Source organism: Tinamus guttatus, unplaced genomic scaffold, assembly GCF_059628265.1.
Source record: "Tinamus guttatus ecotype Peru unplaced genomic scaffold, ASM5962826v1 Tinamus_guttatus_pri_ptg000497l, whole genome shotgun sequence".
NCBI lineage: Eukaryota > Metazoa > Chordata > Aves > Tinamiformes > Tinamidae > Tinamus > Tinamus guttatus.
The window spans coordinates 238241-252214 of record NW_028289031.1 but is presented as its reverse complement, the minus strand read 5'-3'; the positions used below and the strand labels follow the sequence as shown (position 1 = coordinate 252214).

General features: G+C 40.0%; 1 protein-coding gene across 2 annotated transcripts in view; it reads left to right on the top strand.

Annotated features, from left to right (window-relative positions):
* The window catches only part of KIF13A (kinesin family member 13A), a 101141-nt gene that overhangs the window by 28754 nt on the left and 58413 nt on the right, over window positions 1–13974 (top strand). For both annotated transcript variants that reach the window (XM_088533378.1, XM_088533379.1), the window contains exon 3: window positions 6948–6960. In XM_088533378.1, coding sequence (XP_088389504.1) covers window positions 6948–6960 — 13 coding nt within the window. The remainder of the gene's footprint in view (window positions 1–6947; window positions 6961–13974) is intronic.

The window sequence follows — 13974 nt, the reverse complement described above, 5'->3', positions numbered from 1 at the left end:
TTTTTTTTTTCCTGAGTGCTAATAATAAATGCAACAGAATAAGAATATTGGGTGTTCATGGTGATAGTAGGTGCTGCAGGCACTTTAACACATCTAAGATGTTTCCATGTACTTTACAGAAATATAGTATATTTGCCCCCCCAAAAAGTTGCATTAAATTATAATAATCTATAACTAATAATTATATATTAAAGAGTTGTCTTAAATGTTAATAGATTTTCTGTTATGATACCAGCTTTTTTTTCCCCTCCTTTTGTCATATTGTTGAGCCTGCTAAGCTGTTTAAAAACAAACAAACAAACAAAAAAACTTCTCCCTTAGATTTTCTGGTACTTTTCGCCTCCTTCCTTTTCAATAAAAAAGAATCAGTTTCCAAGGGCAAGGATTGCTTGATGGAACAAATACCATAAACAGGAATCATTTGGTCAGAAGAGATTTGTATTTCTTTGCCATTTTGGTGTGGGAATAGCTGGATGACAGTTTTTAAGCACAAGTCTCACATGCATCTGACTGTGGTTTTGTTGTACTTCTGATAGGAGAGTTTTGTAAAATAAACTAGAGCCTTGGACAGCCTTTAAATGAGTATGATTTAACACTTGTGGAAAATGTATTATTTAACATGATAGGTTTTGGATAGGGGTTTCCAGCAATCAGGAATAAGTTAGTAGAGCAGAGAAGCTCTTTTCCTACAGAGGCAGAATTATGATGATTTCATTAAGTCATTTTTTGTCTTTTCAGTAAAACTAGAGAAATTATCCAAAATGAGATACTTTTTGTTTTGTTGGGCAGGGAGGAAAAACATACATATTTTCTGTGGGCAAATGAGTGACTTTTTTTTTTTTTTAATGAACTTTTTACCAAAGCAGTGGATTAATCTCTGTGTATGTGGGTAGCCAGTTAATAAAGTTCTCCTGAAACTGTCACTGGCTGCAAAGTGGGTTGTTTGTTGCTTGTCAAGTAGAAATAGGGAGGGAGGTAAGTTTAGGGACTAGAGGTGGCCTAGGGCAGTTGTCCCTTTCTGCTATTCTGTATTCTAAGTGTCAGGATGTTGCCTTTCACTTATTTTAATGAACTTAATGGATGGTTTGGTAACTTGTGTTTTTTTTTCCCTAATTCACCTCTGCTGCAGTGAATGGCACTTGAATTCTTGTAATGAAACCCTATCATAGTGAAATATTTCCTGACAAGTTTCTCTTTTCCTGGTGACAGTTGTGATGCTACTGTACCGCTTCTGTTGTTCAACTCACTTTGCAGTGGTTGTCATTCTGATTGACTCACTTTATCCCTTGGCAAGCGGGAGGTTTGCAGGGAGTAGCACAGCTTCCTGTTACACTGCTTTAAAGCATGAGAGGACAATGTATTTTTAAAGGATGCATCTTCTTGCTAATATTTTATTATTCAGGCGGTTGATCAAATTACTTGTTTGTATGTTTGTCAAATATTTATTTTGTCTCTAAGACAGATTTGTTGGCTGGGAGGACTATTCCTGACAAATATTCCATGTCTTATGCAAGAATATAAAGTAACTCTATATGTGTGTAAGGATGTGTGCTCATACGCTATGTAAAATAATTGAATTGTTCAAAGCACCCTACCACCAAACTATGATGCTGCCATCATCACTGGGCAGCTTTCCTCGAGGCGGGCACTGCTCCCGCTCAGGGCACTGCAGCTGCCGTTTTCTTGTGTCATCTGCATTACGAGAATGGAGGGGCAGGACTGGCAAACAAATGCCCTTATTCTGTGTTCTCTGCGGAGAAAATCGTGCGCTGCCAGTGATTTGCAATACAGCTGGAGCAGTTGCTGTGGCAGACTGGTCCTTTTTTTTTTTTTTTTTTTTTAAGCTCCATACTGTTGTTAAGAAATGCAGCGTTCACTAACAACGTATGGATGTGCATTTTAAGATGCTTGGTGTCAGGCATGCAAGTAGCAGCCTGCAGCGATAAGCCAAGAGCCAGCAGAGGGTCTAGGAGCTGTGCGATCTCATTACAGAGGAGGCAGCATCCACCTCTCTTTGCCCTCTCAATAATTTACGCTGTTTGCAGCGGCTCTCTGCTGCGGCGCTCCAAATGCCTGCCTTAAGAAGGCGGCTGTTCTCATCAGGTAAAGCGAGGGCCACGTCCTGGCCCTGCTGCGCTCCCCTGCGAGCGGGCCTTGCTGTGGAATATGCTCGGCTTGAGCTATGCAGCTGCCTGATTTTGAAAACAAAGCCAAAATAAACCCTTCAAAGCAAACCATAATTTGTTTCAACAGCTAGTCTGGAGATTTTGGAGATACTGAAGAGATTGTGAAAAAAGAAATTGCACCCAAATGAAAGGGAGGAGGAGTGCAAAGCTGCATCTAACCATACACATAAAGGCATAACAAGTTTGATAACCTGTTCTGACTTGACATTAACTGGGAACAGTCAGGCTGCAGACTCATACAAAGAAGTCATTCATTTCCTAATAGTACTACTGAACTCTTAGTGGAATAAACTGCATCTGGGGAATATGGAAATGGAGTTTTGGAGACTACAGCAGTCAAATGCTGTCATGGACAGCTTAAAGTTAAGTCATGTATTAGAGAAGCAAACGGAGTTCATGCGACAACAAGACATATTAAAACATTCTGTTTATCTGCCGAGATAATCATTTTCAGCTCGTAGTAAAATACTCAAGGCTTTCTCCCTTTCTAGTATATTGGCAATCACCTATAATTCTTTTGACAAGTAATCCTCAAGAGTGCATCCTTGAATAGCTACCGCACATAAACACTCACTACTTAATTATATGTTTGGGAAAACTGAGTACCATGAATTTGCTGTTGCTACACATGTGAGGGGGGCCAAAAGGTATTTGGGACTCTCCATCTTAGATGATGATTTTAGGTGGAGTCAGCTCAGGAGAGCAAGCGAAGCCATGTGGTTCATTCATCATCTGCTATGGGTACTGCTTGTGGTTGGATGTGGTTGCTGAGTCATTAGCAAAATCCAAGAAAAGAAAAGAATCCACAGATCACTTTCAAAAATTGAAATAGTTTTAGCCTGGTTGTGACATACTTGGCTTTTTAGCAGGGTTGAATTGGGATGAATTGGGCTCTGTGGGTGTAATTCTGAAGGCTCCAAGTCCTGTTTGTCGAAGGTGCCTTGTTCCACCATCTCCTCTACTGTGGAGTGTTTGGTTTTACACGTTCTGTCTCACTTTTCAAAGGTACCTCACTCTACTGGAGATGAGATTTTTGTGTGGGAGAGGAGTTGAAATTATATATAGTGGGAAGAAAGATATTACCCAATTCTTCCTGATTTTTTCAGTGTACAAAACAATTATTTTTTTTGGTAAAAGGGACATTTGGGAATACTGACACAATACTCGCTATGGGACTATGGGTATAATTGTGAAGGTGATTAGGTGAACATTTTATTGCTTCCTATTGCACAGAACACTTTTTTATTGTTGTTTTTTTAAGTCGAAATATGTAATGCCAGCTGATGCCAGCAACTTTTGCATAGCAAGCAGAAAGAGACTACTGTGAAGTAATGCCAGTAGTTTCTTTTTGCTTTTAAGAAGGAAAGTTTTGCTCCTGTTGAGCTACCAGGGAAATACACTCATCTCATGTGCTACCACCAGCAGTGGGTAGATGATAAAGAGAAAATGTGAATGTAGACAAGAAAGGTTCTGCTCCTCCTGGTACGAGCATATGACATAATAGCAGAATTGATGCATGTTTTGTGGATTACTGCTCTTAGCAAATGTGAGGGCCAACATGTAGTTTTAGCAAGAGATAACAGGAAAAATATTTTGCACTGGTGTAAAACTCTTTTAGAACTTGGTCTTTTTTGTCTGAAATATTTGAGAGAATGGCTGTGCTTTCTGGGAACATAAGTCCATCAAGAGGAACAGGTGAGTCTTCATACTGTTCTGAAAAGCAGTGCCTTGCTAGACATACTTTCCAGAACACGGTAAAAATTATTCTGGTGAAATTTTGCTAAGATCATGATGGCTTAAGGACAAAGGCAGGGTGAAGTTTAGGAGTGCAGCGAGCTTCGACATCATCCCAGCTCACGCTTTTCCTCCCCTCTGACATGTGCGAATTTTTTTTTAAGACTTTCAGTGGCATTTCTTCTGGTTTTGAGTTCTAGACATGTCAGAAAATTCAGTCTCCGTTGTGAATGGGTAGGTCACCCATTGTCAGATTAAGCCGAATTCCTCTCTTGGGCATTGCCAGGTTAAGTAGTTAAGTAGCATTTCCTGCGGGGGGCAGGTGCTCAGCTTGGAGGGCATTTGGCTGGGATTCCAAAGATGTCTCCCCATCGGGACTGGTGCCCCGTGCAGCATCGAACCAGTCTGGGAAAGGAAATTCTAATTGCTGTGGCTTTTCAATCTGCTATTTTGACTCGTAGATGTGAGACACTGAATCAGGAGATTTGTGTGGTCAATGTCTAGTAAAATAGAGCCAAATCCAATTACACATATGGCTTTCGAGTTTGGTTTTTAGGGCAGAAGAGCCATAAAACATTTATTCTTTGTTTAGTTCTTTAAAAAAAAAATAGTGGGAAAATTCATTGAGGTTAATGCAAGTTTTATAATGCATCTTTAGGCTGGGGCAGATGTGATTTCTGAGAGATAATTTCTTAAGCTTATAAAATAACTTGCATTTGAATATAGCCTCTGCATCAGTTAAACTGCAGACAGTTTTGTATCAGTCTGTGTCCTTTGACCGACGAAAGCATTTGGGAGTGACTACCTGAATTATTGCCTCAATAACGGTTGCAGTGGGTTAGTTAAAAGTTCCAAATAACTATGGAGAAAAAATACATGCTGTAAACTGAAAGAGATGATTTATTGCGGAGGCCCCTGTCCGCGCTGCTGCTGGCAGGAGTAGCAGATACTCCTGGGCAGTTGCTAGTTTGGTCATTCCAGCAGCAGCTTTTGGAGCAGGGGAAGCAGCAGCTCGCTGAGCTCTCAGACCTGGGAATGGGAGCGCCGGGCACCTTGCTTTGCTCGGGAAGCCCTGTTGTGCTCATTGAGGACAACAAGAGTCACATTTGCTCTACTGTTTTTAAAAGGGACACGAGAGAAAATGTCTTGAGGTGTCATGTCTTGCCCTGCGTAGGGAAATGCCTTAGTAATGTTCACATAGTCAGAAAAGCGAAGGGTAAATGTTCTCCTAAAAGTGGCTGCGTTCAACTTTTTAGGGATTCTGGTGAACCTGTAGAACCTGATGTACCACCCAGCAGAAATTCCTTAGGAAGGCTGATAAATTCTTGAGTTCTTTTTATTTCCTTCTTCTCCCGACTCTGATATGGGTGTGTGTGTGTATGTATATAATATAAAAAACTTCACAAGCAATTTTTGATAATTTCTTTCTATATGAATTCCTCCTCTAGGTAAGCTTAGGCAGTTTAGAGCTGATGCCTGAACTTTGGCTAGAGAAGCTGATAATATTGAACTTTAATCACACAGTGATGATGAAATCAAGGTTTTCTACTAGGTAAGAGTGCATTCTGCACAAGGGCCAGCCCTGAATTCGGCATGTGTAGCCAGGCTTTATGGGAGGGCAAGACTGCAACAAGTAGTTCTGTCCAAATGCAAAGTATCTTTGCATCATGCCAGTACCATGCAGCAACCTCATACCTGCTGATTTAGGCAGAAGTGGCATCTAAGATTCCACCTGAGGGCACGCTGAAAAGATCATCTAAGACGTGTTTAGGGATTTACTTCTCTAGCTCTTCTTGCTGAGCCTCCGTGCTATGGAGTAGAGAAAGTTTGCAGTGCTTGTTTTCCTCTCACTTCCATGGATGCAGAACATGCAGTTTTGTGGGTGAAAGCAGGGCTAGGACCAATGTCCTCCTGCACAGACACTGTAGCAGCCAGGTGTCTTCTGTTCTCTGGTGGGTAAATAGGTAGAAATCCTTCATCTGTATCCTTATTTTTTAAACCATCCTACATTCCCTTCTTGTTTGATTTTTGTCTATAGCACTTTCTCATGGCTGTTTTTACCCTTCATTCACATTTGCACTCTTTAGCCTGATGTGAAAAACAAGAACAGATGTTTTCTGTGTATCACTTAAGGCCTATTTCCATGACTTAAAACTGTCCTACAGCCCAAGCTGTAGTGCTCATGGTCTAATTCTGCACTGCACCTTCACCTCCTCTCTTGCACCATCATTAGCAGCTCAAGGCTGCGCAGTGAGATGGATGGGCTTACCAGCCTGGCTGGAAACCAGGACCAAGAGAAGCCAGAGCTGATACGATATAGCGTGTGGCCCTGTGGCTGCCAGAATAAACGTACAAGTGCTGAAGAAGAAGGTGAAGCCCTCTGAATCGGTGTCTCTGGTTTATTTATTTAATTGCCTCTGTTTTATTATTCTTGGCTGCACTAGTTAGTGGTGTGTGAAAGGGAAAAACATTTTGGAGTGGTTTCTTATACCTTCCTTGGCTAGGGAAGCTATGGGCTTATTTTTCTTAAGAGTTTTATAATTTCTGCAAATAAATAAGTGGTGTTGAACACTTTCCTTGGTCTTGCCAGTGTAGCACCTGCCAAAGTCAGTGAAACTTCATCTGGGAACATTGATTCTACCAAGTCTGCAGGTGTAGCTTTAGTTTGCCACAAAAGGTGGGCTATGTTTTGAGTTCAGTGGTAAAGAAACTGGATACTTGTTTTCCTTCTGGAACTTGGTGTTATGGCTTTAAGGAATCTTGCGTTTTTTCTTTTTCTTTAAAATGCGTCTATCTTGCTAATGAAGTGATTATGATACTTGTTAGCAAGATCTGGAGTGTATCATATAAATGTCTTCTGATTTGATAAAATTCTTAAATACCTTGTGAATTACAAGAAAGGTTCAGAAGTATAGTGATGAAGTACACTGACCTTGTTTTTATTTCTTTTTCTTTGCTGCCTTCTCTTATGTGGATGGTGTATTCGTGTTTCTTTCATCACCGCTGCTGACTTCTTCCATCATCTAGAAAACCACCTAAGGTATGTATTTTGTCTTCTTGTGTTTGTACATACTTTAAAGATGTTGAGCAGTGCAGAAGTGTCTGGAGTGTTCCATTAGTGGGTGAAAAATTCAGCTTTGATAAAGAAAAACACAAAATGAATTTCTCAGATGTCTGATTTAAAGACGTAGTAATTCCAAGTACACTCTATTTTAATCTAACTGGCATGCAGTTTAAGGCATGTAGCTTTTTAAAGCTAAGACCAGGACAAACCATGATATAAATGCATTCAGAAAAACCTTAGAAAGAGCAAACAAGTGCTGAGTTTAGAGCACATCATTGCACATAATTCTGCTTGGAAACAATGTTGTTTTAAAAAGATGTTGAAATACATTTAGTAAAAACTGAACTGTTCTTGTTTGTAATTGATGACATTCCAGAGTTGTTAATTTGTGTGCAAGTGACTGAAGGGCACCAGAAATTTCCTAGTGAAGATCCCCTGTATTGCGTGTCACGTAGGAGAAAGGAAGGGAAATGTAATGTTAAAAAAAAATGCTTTTTTCCATGTATTGGGGCAGAAATTTGGGAGCCATGCTGACAAATAGTCACTACAAGGCTCATAGCAATGCTGAGATAAAACAACTGCATAAGCAACGCGTTCAAAACAGCCTATGGTCTGATGTTTCAGCAGTTTAATGATAGGCATGTCCTTTCCGTTTGTGTTGAATTTCTCTTTTTGTTTCAGAGAGCTGTGGTTTTGCCATGAATGAATTTTTACTTCATATTATTTTCTTTGAACTGTGCTTCTACAACAAAGGCTATTGGTGAAACTCTGAGGTTGCTTCTGCAGAGTGTTTTATGTAGGTCTCTGGGAAGAGAAATTGGGAGGGGTGTGTGTGTGTATATATGTACACATATGTGCATATACCTCTTCCAATTTCAAACTTGTGTGAAAAACATCTGTCTGAACCATAAGATGGACTGCTTTAATTTGGCTGTGTTAAAGTGTCAGGAAAAAATCTTCTCATTAAGTAATGTATATTGTTCCTTACTAGTGGAAAGGAATGGAGCAAATTTTTTTATATATAAATTGAAATAATCATATTGAAAAAATATGTAGTTTGAGGTCAAGCAGGTAGAAATAAATAGCATGGGTAAATCAATTTAGAATGCTATGCTATACTGGTATTTTCCCAAGAACCTTCCTTTTCTGCACTATCCAATTTATAGTCCCTTGTGGGCAGATAAAGTTATTCTTCATATTATGCTGAAAACTTAATTATGGTCTTGCCTTTCTTCCACAGAAATAAAACAGCTGCACACTTGTATATGTATGGTGCATAATTGCTAGGTATAGTTAGATGGTTAACATCCTTCAGCTGGAATGCAGAAACTTAAGGTGCTGCATGAAATGTTAATCAGTTAGAGCAGAGGCTGTTACCAGCAGTAGAAACCTGTTCCGGGTGTGTATTAAGGCTTTATGAGAGACATGGATATTGGTCGATTCCTACAGCTGCTAGGGCACTGTACATAGGCAAGATATTTTGCTGTAAAAATTAATCTTTTGTTAACTTTTAATTTTTAATTTTATTTATTTGTCTTAGTCGTGCTTTTACAATGCTGCATAGACACATAGATAATATATATTAAGGGTTATGCTGAGTCTGGGTTTAGCACGTTGCTAACTGCAGAAAACCCCTGTCTCTGCCTAGCCTTTACAGAGGGTTAGGCTTCAAAGCAACAAATCATGAATGTGAAATTAGACTCCTTTTTAAACTAATTATGTCAAATAGCTTAATCAGGCAACTACTTAATACTGTGTATGGTCCTTATTACCTCTAAGTAGTTCACATGGGTATACTTGCATGTGTAAATCCTTAATAATATTAATTCCTCAAGGCATAGATTAGGGGCTTTAACAAAAATGAGTTCTGTGGAACAGTGTTTTAGCTATTGAAAATGCTAATGCCCCTTGGCTGTCTTCTCTGACTCCCTAAGAGCCGTCTTTGCTGTGTAGCAGTCAGCTGCACTCTCATTTGGTCTGATACCTCACTTCAAGCCACAGGTACAGGGGCATTGGAGACAAAATACAGATTTTTTTCGCTGATATGGTGGATGCATGGGGCTGCGTCACTGTGTGTTTTGTTGTGGGACCTATAGTCTCTAATTAGCAGAATAGTAACAAACAGCTCCCTTAAGCTGCTGTAGATGCTTGCTGAGGGAACACGACTCCAAGCTCTTTACCTTTTCTTTAACTTTGTGCTTCCTACAACAGTTCTTAGTTTTTAATCATTGACTGTGTGAGCCTCTCCTTAACCCTGATGAGTGCTGTGTGAGTCTGTTAGTTGGGTAAGGTGCACACCGAGGAGGGCTCCGAGTTCAGCAGCACCAGGACCTAACACTCCGTGGCCAAGCAGCCGGGCTCAGCCTGAGGGCTCTCGGTGACGGCTTCGTGCTGCGCCTGCTGAGAGGCCGCTTGGCTGCAGAATGGGAAATGGCTGGTAGGCTTAACAGCAGTCTGGTCTAAGGGATACTGGAGAGAGAATCTGACAGCTTGCACATTTCTCTTAAAGGCTGGAGGAGGGGGAAGTTGCCATCGTAGACTTCAGCCTCATATTGGCATGTGAACCGCGGGAGTCAGATAAGCTGGGGTCGTGAGGAGGAACCGAGGGAGAGGCAAATCTCATGTCTCCCAGCACCCTTGTGCAGGACTCTCTTTGCTTGGCAAGAGGAAGCTCAATAACTGGAGAGAATATTTGGCTCAGATGCTCAGTTTTGTTGAGGTGGTAGGCGGTGTCTTCAAAAGAACTTGCTCCAGCACCGTAGTCGCTGTGCCTTTGCGCAGGGAGTGTGTGACTTCACCAGGTTTGCAGGCCGTGTGACTCGTGTAATTTGGCATCTTACTGGTTGTTCGCTTGGATCCCAAGGACAGGGAGGAACTTCAAACACGGAGCAAGTTTGAGCTGGAATCATAAAACAGTGGATGATGTACTCGGTTACATTAAGTCAAGTACTATTAAGCAGTACTTAAGCACATTGGATAACACACCTAATCTTGCTTGAATGTGTAATCACAAAAGCAGTTGCTTGACAATAGCTGTAATTCCTGCTTATTTCGAAACAGTTTAGCATTTCTCAAGCAAAATTTGATTTTTGTGGAGTATGGTTGAAGACAAAAGGGAAGGTTTGGGTCCTCTGTGGCTTTAATAATTTTTTGATAGATTTCCAACCATGAGGTGGAGCTGTTCCAAGTATATATTTAGAAATATCAGAAATGAACAAATGAAAAATGATGAGTAATAACACTTTGGCATCTTGATTTTAATGAGTATTTGAGAATCCCCTTCTAACCTTGCCCCTGACAACAGCATGTGTAATTGCTTTCATTGAGAGTATTTGGAAAATGTTCTGTTTTTGGAAGCAAGCAGCCTTTCAGTTACGTAAAGCACAAATACATCCTCTACACTAATGAGCACGTATCCCTGCCCCCATCAAGCCCGTGCTCAGGAATGGTACATTACAATTGCTTGGGAACTGTAGCTTTCAGTGTCTTTAAGAATCTGGTTACTTCAGGATTTTTCACACCTTTCCATCTTTATTTTGCTGTTGCATTTGTGAACTAATGAACACACAGCGAGTACATACAGCGAGTTCATGTTCTTGGTTTTGCTACAGGCACTGATTTACAATTGTGAAGGAGCTACTACAGTGAGAATTTTCTGTTACTTGCAGCTATGTCTGTTTCTCGACTATTTCTAGATGAGTACAGTGCAGCTTCTGAGCTTTTTCTTACAACTGTAACACCACTTAGACAGAAAATATGAGGTGATACCAAACACTAAGATACCTGGAAATGCTTGTCAGTCTCTTAACTCCCCTCATAATTCCAGGTTTGCAAGCTATTGCCCTAGCATGGCCTGTTTTTGGCATGTTCTTCTTAATGTAGATATACCTTTTAGTTGTAAAATATAAACTACAGAATCCTGCAAAAATAAAAGAATTTTAAGGCTTGTTTGTTGGCTCTGTAATTTAAAATTCCTGAATAATTTTGGGTTCAGCTGTGAGAACTGGCCAACTCCTATGTGAACTTGTGTCTGCTTGTGGTTGAATGCCAACGAATGCATAAACTTGCAGCAGGTGGATACCTGTCTTCCATGGGTTTTCCATTTTGCTTACCCTTTAAAAATATGCTAAGCTTCCTGGTACAGTGGTCATGAAATTAACACCAGGGTAATAGTAACACCAAGCATATAATCTCAGAGATTTACCCCAATACTTAAAAGAATAAATGAGAATGCAGGAAGCCTTAGTTTAGAAACCTCTTAGGAGGTGCAGTGTAATTATTAAAGATTTACAGTTTCAGCATAAGGTCCATTTTGTTTATTTCTCTTGTAATTTTTAAAACATGTAAACAGAACAGACTTTCCAAAGTGCATCTAGAATGAGATTCTCAAGAGTTTTTGAAATATAAAAAGTTCTGTTTCATGAGTGGTTTTTTTGTACATCTCTCTCTCCCAATACATTTCTGTAATATCTTTGAATAAGTTGGTAAAGATTTTGACTTTGCCTGAGTATTTTTAAAAAAGTCAAAAAGACATTTTGATGGCAATTGTCAATTCGCATTTTAGCCCTTGAGTGCAAGACAGCGTGAACAGGACTTCTGGCATCTTCAATAGTTAGATAGGCAACATCCTCTCTTCTTCAGGAAAATAGGTCTTAAGGGAGAAAAAGTGAGCTGAAAAAATACTTTTTTCTGCATACTGCTATCAAAAGAAGAATTAATACTCACTGCTTTCATTTCAAGAAAAGATAATTGGTCAAAATGAGGGGGAAAAGGGAGCAACCTCACTTCTGTTTAGCTGAGAACTACCGGGTTTTTTTCTTGGTCTGTGTCCTAGCGCAGCTTCTGTCTGTGCAGAATGAATGTGCTTATGTGCTCTACTCAGGGCCGCACGCCTTGTGCTTCCCTGTGCTGAAAGGTCAGGAAAATCTCAACTAGTCCATCTTCCTACATAGAAGATGGTTAAGATGGTCTCTGTTTAGTTAGGTCTCTGTCCAAAAAGCATTTTCCACGGAAAGTCTTATGGTAAATTACTTACCAAAGAGCCTTCCTGAGTGGGACCAAAACTCCTTACTTTTGTATGCCTTATTTCTTACTCTATCAAACTTTGCTGTTGGAATCTGTTTGGTTTTTGGTTTTGTTTCAGAATGTTTTGAGTTGTGCTGAAAATGACCTCAGTTGGGCTCTTTCTTAGGGATTGTTGCTGGGGATTTCAAAGTTGCCGTTTTGACCTCGTGGATCAAAGTAGTTTTTAAATTTTTGCCTGCCGTTTCTATTCTTCGAATAGCAAAGGCATTTTTACTGCAGCTGCTATACGTGTTATGTGGGTCGTGCATGTCCCAGCAGTTTCCACTTGTTTGCCTAGCTGGTGATTTTTGAAAGTAATCTTGTTACCATCTTCTGTTAGAAGGATGTGGAAATTTTCCCCAATGGATGATATAAATAGACAAAATCCTTGTTGTGTCTTTTTATGTTCAATATGACACACATTATGAAATCTTATATTTACATATTCTAAATGTTAGGACAGCAGAATTGTTATCTTCCTGTTACATAATCATTTTGAAACTTTAAAAATAAACTTTATTTTTGCCTTTTTAAAACCCAAGTAGTTATTTTCCTATGATGAAGCATTTGACTGCAAGTGTGTATTTTAGTTTGAAATAACTCTCTACAAGATCAATCTTTAAATTAAGAATTATTGAATAATCCTGTCATGATATTCTGCTTTAACTAAGGCAAAAATGGAGAGGTTTGTAAATTTAATTGACCTGCCATGCTTCTGTGTTGGCTGTTGTTCATTAAACTTGAGCCTGTGTAGCTGGGTACCCTTTTTGAACTGGGTTGCTTGGTCCCCTGCAGATAATGTTTCTTTTCATGGGGGAAGAGCACCATGCAGTAGATTGGAGCACAAACCTAATTCAGTTCCTACAGTTGGATTTTCTTTTGCAGCTTATCTGTTTGCAGTTTGATCACAGACAGGTTAGGTGGTGTTACCAAATTCCACGAGGAAAATTTCCATAGGGCAAGTGTAAGGCGAGAGCAGAAACACTATTTTATGTGCTGTGAAAGTTAGAGTGTTGTTAGTGATGGGAGAGGGAATTCCTTAGATATGAAGCAAGACGGCCAGTGCCCAATAGGAGTTACAAAGGCTCCCCGTTTATATGAAGGTCTGAAGAGGAGTGAAGTATTTACTGCATTTTGCTTGCTATTTGGTGACAAAACTGCATCATTCACTCAGTGATAGCTGTGAGTGTCATGACTTATACAGCTGTTTCTCTGTGTACTGCACTAGGAGACTCAGACCTACCCCGTAGATTGTTTTTGCCTTTCTTCTTCCCCTACCCCCAACAGAAATTTCGGTACTCATTTCACTTCTGTGTAATAAGCACAGCCCGCATGCTGGTCTTCCTTTAGCCTTGCGTTTGGTGTGCTCTGAGTTTCCTGGGGAAAGGAGATGGGATTACTGAGCTACTTCTAGTGGTGTTTCTGAAGTAACTGACGCTTCAGGAAGAGGTGGGTTACAAAATATATATAGATAAGATTGTATAGTAGTACTACAGTAGCAATGAATCCACGAAGTTCTGCATTCCCAAAAGTCACACGGAAATGAGCATCATCTTCCTCAGTTCAAGGAATATTTGGCCTCTCGGAGGATTTGGCCTCTGAGCTAGTGGAGCCTGTGGCTCTTGCTCTAGATAGACCTGCACTGCTGGTCTCGCTAAGGAGATCTGCTGGCGGAAGAGCAGGCCAACTCAACATCTTGGCCCAGGCAAATTTTCAATAATGAAGGTGGGCTTGTTTTTGTTTGTTTGTTTTCTCTTGGGATCCCTAAATGAAAATAAATCGAATTTGCTCCCCCAGGAGCAAATTCTTTCTCAATACATGAGAAATCCATAGTCAGTCTACCATGGTAAAATATGGAAAATGCACTGCATCTTGAAATGTGTTTTGAGGAAATAAAAAATTGTCTAAACAACAAAGTTAAATGTC